This window comes from Bos mutus, chromosome 5 (assembly GCF_027580195.1).
Source record: "Bos mutus isolate GX-2022 chromosome 5, NWIPB_WYAK_1.1, whole genome shotgun sequence".
NCBI lineage: Eukaryota > Metazoa > Chordata > Mammalia > Artiodactyla > Bovidae > Bos > Bos mutus.
In genome coordinates this window covers 46,705,364-46,715,094 of record NC_091621.1, presented here as the reverse complement: position 1 = coordinate 46,715,094, position 9,731 = coordinate 46,705,364, and the positions used below count along the sequence as shown (strand labels likewise).

The window sequence follows — 9,731 nt, the reverse complement described above, 5'->3', positions numbered from 1 at the left end:
CCAGCTCCTAGACCTCGGCTGTCCCCTCCCCCCAGACACCTCCACTGCACAATTCGGGCGGGGTCGTGACCTTCCCTCCCTCCACCCCCTGTGCTTTCCGTATCGTCAGCCCTCCCAGCACCGACCCAGGAGAGGGACGGGCCCCACTGGCCTTTCCCTCCACATCAACTCTTTCTGCTTGACGATGTAGCAACCCCGGCCCCCCACCCACGTCTTCCCCTTTTCCCAGTCCCTGACAATAAAATCTGGATTCGTTGCCCTCCGTCCCCCAGACTCAGACTCTCAATCTTTGCCCGCTGTTTTGGGGAGCAATTCCATCAGAAGGGGTGTGTGTGTGTAAGATGGGGGGTGGGGGGCGGGGAACGGCACACAGGAAAGAGAGCCAGGAGGAGGAGGGGGACGGGAAAACCGAGCTGGGAGGAGGCAAGATTCGAGGCTCGCGCAAAGCGAGCAATACCCATCCCGCTCAGCCCCACTCCGGCCCAGCTCAAGTGTCAACTTGGCCCTGGGGAATCATTTCGAGTCCAGGTCTCGGATTGCAGCCACGGCTGTTGAGAATTCGTCGCAACTCCACCAGGCGGCGACAACGACATGGAAAAGAAAACCGCGGGGCTAAGACGCTCCAGTGCAGTGTCAGCGTCTCGAGGTCCTAGGGAGACAGGTGTCAGACCTGGTCTCAGACAAAGAAAGGATCCAGACTTTTGTGTCTCTAGTGGGAAACCCACGCCAGGGACACTCAAAGCACGGGGAGATGGGAGGAGGGACCTGGGAATCTGAGCTCTAGGCTCTACTCGGCTCCATAAAATAGTGACCTTGCGGTTAGTTCTCAACTTCCCCATCTGCAAAATGAGCAAGTTTGGGTCTCTTAAAAGTTCGTTTGATTTCATGGATCAACGACTAAAGAGCTGGGACCGTGCTGTTTACAATGATACTAGAATGCCTTCTCATCTGGTTCCCTAAGCGGTCTGTAGGACAGGAAGGCGCACTTCACTAACTGCCTCTCACATGATGCTGGGGGGAGGGGGTCTCTCCATCTTCAGAATTCGGCTCAACCACACACTCCCAAGAGCAGCCAGTGCTTCTGTGACCCATCTCCCTCTAGCCCTGCAGGGCAGCAAGAAGGTCAACAAAAAAGGCCAGACCGGAATCCAGCCTCTACGTGGGCTCATCCTGAGTTGCATCTTCTTTGCTCACTTCCACCTCTCTACCCACTTCCCAGTCTTGCGGAAGAAAGGGGGAGGGAAAGTGGGATGAGGACTGTTAAAGGGGAAGATGAGGGAAAGCGGGCCTCCTGAGTTAGTTACCAAGTAGGGGGTGGGAGTTTGCTATAGGTTCAGAAATAGAATCCAACAAGGAGTTTGAGGGGTTTTGTGTGTGTGTGTGTGTGTGTGTGTGTGTATTTGTTTTGTTTTCAGGTTGATCTAGCTCAAAAAAGAGCCTGCTGCTGCTGCTAAGTCGCCTCAGTCGTGTCCGACTCTGTGCGACCCCATAGACGGCAGCCCACCAGGCTCCCCCATCCCTGGGATTCTCCAGGCAAGAACACTGAAGTGGGTTGCCATTTCCTTCTCCAATGCATCAAAGTGAAAAGTGAAAGGGAAGTCGCTCAGTCGCATCCGACTCTTAGCGACCCCATGGAGCCTAGAGATCTAGAAATCTGAGGGGCAGAAGTGGCCAGACAGGAAAGTGGGTGGAGAAAAGTAGGGCTGGATCACATGTGGAGAGAGGGGGGTGGGGGCTGGAAGAAATCTGGGTTAGAGGAGCTAGGATATTAGCATATCCCACAGGTACCTCAAATCTGGTATAAAACTGAATTCATTATTTACCCCCTTCCTAAGCCTGCTATGCTTCCCACATTCCCTATCTCATTGATTAAGAGAACCACTTCCACCTGGAAAAGTGGGCATCCTTCTAGTCTTCCCTCCTTCTAACCCTTTTTCCTATGAGTCATTAAATAAATCCTATCTGCCTCTCAATAACCTATGGATCCTGATCATTGTTCTCAATTCCCACAACCACTGTCCTAACCAGGACTGGCTACATCATTTGTGGTGTCCAGTGTGGTAAGTAGTAAGGAAATTTCAGCAAAGAAGCCCATATTTCACTAGTTAAAGCCAAATGAGTAGGACCGGAGGCAAGGGAGGAAGTGGCTGAGGTTGGGTAACTGGGGAGTTTCTTGTTCTTTCAGGCCAGTATAATAGGAGCAGAGCACCTCCTGTTTGAAGCCTGACTGCCCACCAGAAAGGACTGTGCTTTGAGTGAGTTGAACGTCTTCCGCTGAAGAGAGATTTGAAGGCTAGGAGACTCAGGTGAGTACTTTTGCGGTGGATATACTTTTATATTCTCTGTCTCATCTCCCAGGTGGTAAAAACAAACAAACAATAAAAAAAACTGAGGCCTGTTATGTGTGTGTGGCAGAAGGGACTATAGACAGATAGGACTGTTATGAATACAGAGGAGAGGGGACTCCTGGGTGGTCTTAAAGGACAGGGGAGAGTATCTGGATGGATATTGAAAAGGCTTGGAGATGGGAGTAGACAGAAACTTCATAGATAAAATAGATAAACATTTGGGAAAATCTTTGAGAATGGGAAAGAGGAGGTTGGGGATCTTGGGATGAAAAGGCTTGGGAATGGCTCTGGAGCTCCTGGCACAAACAGTTCAGGTGCCTGGAAGCCCAGAGTTATTCGAGAGATCTGAGTTCAAGGTCACGTTGTGACTGCCTCTTCTCCCCACCCCTCTCAGCTTCCATCATGTGGAACGCTTCTGACGTCAACTTCTCCTGCTACCATGAGTCTGTGCTGGGCTATCGTTACGTGGCAGTTAGCTGGGGAATTGTGGTGGCCGTGACGGGCACGGTGGGCAACGTGCTCACCCTGCTGGCCTTGGCCATCCAGCCCAAGCTCCGAACCCGCTTCAACCTGCTCATCGCCAACCTCACAGTGGCTGATCTGCTCTATTGCACCCTTCTCCAGCCCTTCTCGGTGGACACCTACCTCCACCTGCACTGGCGCACCGGTGCCACCTTCTGCCAGATCTTTGGGTTCCTCCTTTTTGTATCCAACTCTGTCTCCATCCTCACCCTCTGCCTCATCGCCCTGGGGCGCTATCTCCTCATTGCCCACCCTAAGCTCTTTCCCCAAGTTTTCAGTGCCAAGGGCATAGTGCTGGCACTGGTGAGCACCTGGGTGGTGGCTGTGGCCAGCTTCGCTCCCCTCTGGCCAATCTATATCTTGGTGCCCGTAGTCTGCACTTGCAGCTTTGATCGCATCCGAGGCCAGCCCTACACCACCATCCTCATGGGCATCTATTTTGTGGTTGGGCTCAGCAGTGTCGGTGTCTTCTATTGCCTCATCCACCAGCAGGTGAAGCGAGCAGCACAGGCACTGAATCAGTACAAGCTGCGCCAGGCAAGCATCCGTTCCAACCATGTGGCTGGGGCACACCAGGCCGTGCCTGGTCGTTTCCAGGAGCTAGACAGTGGGCTGGCATCAGGAGGACCCAGAGAGGGGATTTCATCTGAGCCAGTCAGTGCTGCCACCACCCAGACCCTGGAAGGAGACTCATCAGAAGTCAGGGACCAGAGCAACAGTAAGGCAGCTAAGCAGATGGCAGAGAAAAACCCTCCAGGAGTGGCTGCCAAGGCCAGGACAACTAAAGGAGCCCAGAGAGCTCAGGACTCTCCATCAGAGTTTGGGAAGGTAACCCGGATGTGTTTTGCTGTGTTCCTCTGCTTCACCCTGAGCTACATCCCTTTCTTGCTACTCAACATCCTGGATGCCAAGGTCCAGGCTCCCCGAGTTGTCCACATGCTCGCTGCCAACCTCACCTGGCTTAATGGCTGCATCAACCCTGTGCTGTACGCAGCCATGAACCGCCAGTTCCGCCAAGCCTACGGCTCCCTCCTGAGACGAGGGCCCCAGAGTTTCCATAGGTTCCATTAAAACTGTGTCCCCAGTCACCAGAATCTGGGATTGTCTCGTCCAGAACTAAGGTGGCCAGCTGTTATAGGAATAGGTGAAAGTGAGATCTGTGGGAATTTTCATGGACAACCACCCCTCAAACTTCCCAAACCCGGCCTCTCCACGCTTCACTCAACATTTCAGCCCTAGGCTGCTCAAGATGCATTATTAATTATTAATAAATGAATTCTATCCTCTTCATGTTCAGGTGTGATCTGTGGGGAAGAAGAAAATAGGCCAGGGTTGGTTTGCAGCTGGAACCTAATAGTTGAGGGTTTGCTGCTGCTGCTGCTAAGTCGCCTCAGTCGTGTCCGACTCTGTGCGTCCCCATAGACGGCAGCCCACCAGGCTTCCCCATCCCTGGGATTCTCCAGGCAAGAACACTGGAGTGGGTTGCCATTTCCTTCTCCAATGCATGAAAGTGAAAAGTGAAAGTGAAGTTGCTCAGTCGTGTCCGACTCTTCGCAACCCCATGGACTGCAGCCTACCAGCCTCCTCCGTCCATGGGATTTTCTAGGCTTTGGCGGGACATAAGTCAGAGCAGGGGCAGGAAGCAGAAACTTGGGACAGCCTTCAGCTGAGGGGTTTCCAGGTATAAATCATGTGAGTTGGTTTAAGAGGATCAGCCTGCCTCTTTTTAAAAAAAAAAAATCAATTACCATTAGCTTCCCAGGTGGCGCTAGCAGTAAAGAACCCACTTGCAAATGCAGGAGACATAAGAGACACCGGTTCAATCCCTGGGTCAGGAAGATCCCCTGGAGGAGGGCATGGCAACCCACTCCAGTATTCTTGCCTGGAGAATCCCATGGACAGAGGAGCCTGGCAGGCTACAGTCCATAGGATTGCAAAGAGTCGGACACGACTGAAGAGACTGAGCATGCATGCACACCCTTAGCAGATGCCAGACAACCAATTCTTCTTTTTTTTTTTCTTAATATTTTTTTATTTGGTTGCCACGGATCTTAGTTGCAGCATGAAGGATCTCTCCTTGCGGTGCTCGGACTCTCTAGCTGTGGTGAGCTCTGCAGCATGTAGGATCTTAGCTCCCTGAACAAGGATCGACCTTGTGTCCCCTGAATTATTACAAGGTGAATTCTTAACCACTGGACCACCAGTAAAGTCCCTATTAGCCTGCCTTTTTGTTTAACTGAAACTCCAATATTTTGGCCACCTGATGCGAAGAGCTGACTCAAATTTGAAAAGACCCTGATGTTGGGAAAGATTGAAGGCAGGAGGAGAAGGGGACAACAGAAAATGAGATGGTTGGATGGCATCACCGACTCAATGGACATGGGTTTGGGTAGACTCCGGGAGTTGGTAATGGACAGGGAGGCCTGGTGTGCTGCCGTTCATGGAGGCGCAAAGAGTCGGACATGACTGAGCAACTGAACTGATTTGTTTAACTTCCCAGAAACGGCCCCCACTCTAGCTACTGCTGCCAGGATGACCCATCACAACAGTTTTTTTTTTTTCAACACAAAAAAGTTTTGAAATCCAACTTTGATAGCCACTCCAGTTGAGTCCAGCCCCCTGACCCTTGCTCAGTCCAAAGAGAATGGACATGGGGGAGAACTCCTCTCTCTGTGGAAATGGAACTGAGCTTAACCAAGGCAGTGGCAGGTAGGCATTCTAGCTGCCCTAGCAGGGTCACACTGCTTGGAGTTAATTCACCTGGGTCCTGGCCCCTCCTCTTCCCTCAGACTTGCTCTTGTCATCCTGGGTTACAAAAGTTACAAAAAGACTCTAGTTAAGAAGGCCCAGGGGCCAGGCTAAGGGGAGGTCACACCACTCCCTTCCTCCAGTGTGACGGATATCCTGTCATCCGTGTGCACATGCATGAACTCAAAGCACCTGTGGCCACCAGGTGACGCTGGTTCTCTGTGTTTCCCTTCTGGCTTCCCTGTGAAGACAGAAGGTATCACAAGACAGGGAGTCCAGAGATACTACCACCCTCCTGGCCAGTAAGGGCAGAGATCCAGGAATCCCCACCCCTCCTTTTTGCCCAAAGTTTAGGAAGAAAAGTGAATAATTAGACACTTATTATTCATGAGATATGTACTGTCTACCTAGCTGGGGTGGGGGGAAAAGAGTGGGCACTGTGGATAGAATGTGAGTCATGTTGATGGTGACACTGCTCTGGCTGCATGTATCCCTTCCCTGCCCATAAGTCCATGGTTTGAGAGAACAATGTCCAGAGAGAAGATGAGAGCAGAAAGAACCATAGTCAGAGTAGACAAATTGATACCCTCACGTTCAACACACCTCCAGGGCCCAAGAGTCCTGCTTCCTAATAAGCAACATGTATTTTTGAGTGTCCTCCTTCCACAAAAATCACAGCAGCCTGTACTGAATCAAGTTCAGGTGACTGAGCTGGGGGTCCAGACAGGTAGGGGTGAACAGCAAGACCAATAAAGATCATTGGTCTGGGAGTATAGATACCAGGGCTCAAGTCAAGGCTCTCTGATAATTTGTTCTGTGAATTGGAGCAGGAACCTGAGTCATCTTGGACCTCAGGTTTTATCATCCGTACAAAGATGCAAGTGGGGATGCACTCTTACCATGCACCTTATACTGTCCTAAATCCTGTAAATATATTATTTTGCGTAATCTTCACAAAATTTACCATAAGGTATCTATTATAATGAGCTTCCCAGGTGGTGCCAGTGGTAAAGAATCCACCTGCCAATGCAGGAGATGTAAGAGACTCGAGTTCGATCCCCGGGTCAGGAAGATCCCCTGGAGGAGGAAATGGCACCCCACTTCAGTATTCTTGCCTGGAAAACCCCATGTACAGAGGAGCCTGGTGGGCTACAGTCCACGGGAGTCACAAAGAGTTGGACACGACTGAGCATCTGAGCATAACTATTATAATCTTTTGCTTAAAAAATAAATAAATAATGCACAAATAGGGCAAGCCATTTGTCTAAAGTCTAAGGGTTAGTAAGTGATATGATCATGATTTGAGAACTGAAAGTCTGACTTTAGTACCAGTCTACATGTCTAACCACAGTAAGACCGAAACTTTTCTATAACTAGAATCAAGTGATCAGATGACCCCTAAAAATCCTTCCTGCTCAGACCTTCTAAGATTCTCAAAGTTGAGAGTTCTCTGCAGGGGTTGTAAAAGGCTCCACTTTTCATATTCTTTGAAGGCGATTCAAAAGCTTTGGCAAGTAGAAATGAGCAGCAATAAGGATTGAAGTTAGACCTCATGAGGGACTTCCCAATCCTCAGTCACTGGAAAAAATGACTCAAGAGGACACGGGAAACCCTAGAGTCTGAGACCAAACGGGACACATCATAGCGAGAAAGTAACCCCCTCCTCTCTCACCCTCAACAGCCCCACACATATACCCCACCCCCTAATCTCCATAGGCGCTGAGTGAGCGGAAAAGAGAAGGAAGATTATGCCTCAGGCTCGTTCTCTCTCTTGCGTGTGTGCACGGCGCGCGTGTCCACGCACGAGGTCCCTCGTGGTGCGGAGCTCACGCGTATCTCGGGCAAATGTATGCATTTGTCTTGGGGAACTGTTTCACGGGGGCCCTCCTGAGGGTGTCAGTGTCGGTCTCTCTTTTTTCTTTATCTCTGTCAGTCTCCCGCCGGAGCCCCAGCTCTATCGCTGACTTTCTGACGCTATCTCTCAAGGCTTCTCTTTGTCTCTCTCCATCTGTCCGTCTCTCCTCTACGCTGTCTTCAGCGCTTGTACCTCCGTTATCGCCCTTTTTTCTCCGCAGCTCTTTCTCTCGCGCCTGCACCCCGCCCGCTCTCCCCCGCCCCCTCCCCTATCCCCCGCCCCTGCAGCTCTCGCTCGTACGCACACTCTCTCTCTTTCTCTGTCTCTTACAGGCAGATTTATGGTCAGCCCAGGGCCTTTCATTGGCCAAGCGCTGACAGGACTTGATTTAACGCCGCCTCTCATTGGCTGATCTTGACAGGCCGATTTACGAGTCACTCTACCATTGGCCAAACCGCCTTAGCTCTGATTTATGGCTCAGTGGCGGCGGGGAGAGGGGGCGCTGCTTGGGGAGTGAGGACGCCCCTCCCCTCTGTACCGCTTCCGTCTCCCTCTCCCCTGCTTTTTCTCTCCTTGCTCTCCCTCCCCTCCTGGAACCGCATTCCCTATACCTATTCCTCAAGCTTTCTCCTCCTCTTTCATCCATTGGGAGAGGAAAATGGGGTGTGGTGGTGGTAGTAACTGAAGCAGATGAGGGGGTCTGAAGGGGTAAATAGGACCTGAGGAATCCGCTGGGTAGGATGGGGTACAGTAGGGAGAGAAAAGGAGATTGGAGAGGGAGAGAGAATCCTGAGCTGAAGGGGAAACTGAGGAGACGAAGTGAGTGACAGAGGAAAAGGAAGACTGAGGAGAAAGGAAGGCCGAAGGAGAGAAAGGGAGGGTGTGAGAAGACTGAAAAGGGCGCGTTTGAGGGAGCTAATGGGCAGAAGCGGGGAGATGGGGGCACAGAGGGGGACTTTTCTCTTCAAACCTCACTATCCAGACAGAACAAGAGATGAAAATTTCCTCTTCAGACAATGGTTCTGAAAAGGGAGAGACTTGGAGGAGCAAAGGCGTAGAGAAAAGCGCAGCAGAGAGGCAAGAGGGGCGCAGGAAGGAACTAGAAGGTAATAGCAAGGAAAGAGGGATGGAGAACTAATCGAGAAGACAGAACTAAGTTTGGTTTTTATTTCGGGGCGGGGAGTGAGAAAAGGCTAATTCCTAGAGGAAATATTGAGAGCCGCAACTCCTCCTCTCAACGAAGACCCACAGGCGTCAGCCTGGGGATAAGTCAGACACCGCCCCCAGGAGATGTTCGGTTTCCTCAAGGCTGCAGTAGGCTCCCCTTCCCCACACCTCACTCCTCCCCTTGCCCACCTCCCCAGTTAAATTTATGAGTTCAGGGCTGGCCTTCAGGAATTAGGAATATTTATGCTTCTTTGAGAGTGAGGTTTGGAAGGTGATAAATAAGGGGCCGTTGGTGGGGGGTGCAGCTGGGGGCTCCTATTTTTAGAGTGGCCACTTTCCCAAGTCCCCCCCACCTACCAGTTCTCTCTCATCCTGAGCCAGAGAAGGGAACACTGAGTGAGGTGGGGAGTGGGTTTCAGATATCAGGAAGGGGCTTTGACTATCCTGGAAAGCCCCTCAGAGGACTGCAGAGCTTTGCAGCAGAAAGGATTGAAGGCTGATGGGGGAGGAACTTTCCAATCATCCTGGCATTCTTATAGCCCCTGGAGTGCAGTTACAGCATTTTCTGTAGAAGATGGAGAGAAATGGGGAGAAGCCAGTTTCCCCTGTTACCCCCTAAACTCAGTTGCTGAGGAATAAAAAAGAGGAGCCAGTAAATGTGGAGGCAGATTTCTCTGGCTTGTCATTTCCCTCACAGAGAGAGGAAGATTTGAAATGCCACCCCACCACCACCACCACAGCCTGGGTCCCTGGGAAAGGAGGCCAGGAATGTGGGGCTCAGGGCATCTCCTAGGAGTCTCAGCCTATCCACCCCCGCTGCTGGCTGAGAATTAAAAACAGCCAGTAATTCAGGATACCCCTTGCCCTGGGCCTCCAGGAAATGAGAGAGGGAGAGAGGATCTTCCCTGTGGATCTACATGACTTCTCCAGCCCTCAGCTTTAGGAGCCATGTCTGTGACTCTCAGCTCAACTGGAGGGCTTTCTCTGGGCTTGGGGAGGTAGTGAACAAAGATGGGGGTCCCTGATATAGAGGAACCTAAAGAGAGCAGAGGGAGCTAGGGAAGAGCTGCCCCCTCCCTCCACATGTACAC

The 9,731-nt window shown here is 51.4% G+C and overlaps 1 protein-coding gene across 1 annotated transcript; it reads left to right on the top strand.

Moving 5' to 3' along the window:
• The first annotated feature begins 2,194 nt into the window (after positions 1–2,194).
• On the top strand, positions 2,195–4,028 carry GPR84 (G protein-coupled receptor 84). The gene is made up of 2 exons (XM_005902081.2): positions 2,195–2,306; positions 2,743–4,028. Exon 2 carries the CDS (start codon positions 2,751–2,753, stop codon positions 3,939–3,941), a length of 1,191 nt encoding a protein of 396 aa, XP_005902143.1. The 5' UTR covers positions 2,195–2,306; positions 2,743–2,750; the 3' UTR covers positions 3,942–4,028.
• The last annotated feature ends 5,703 nt before the right edge of the window (positions 4,029–9,731 follow it).

Excerpts from the sequence above, each read along its gene's own strand:
- GPR84 (XM_005902081.2), top strand. The coding sequence starts at position 2,751 with ATGTGGAACGCTTCTGACGTCAACTTCTCCTGCTACCATGAGTCTGTG.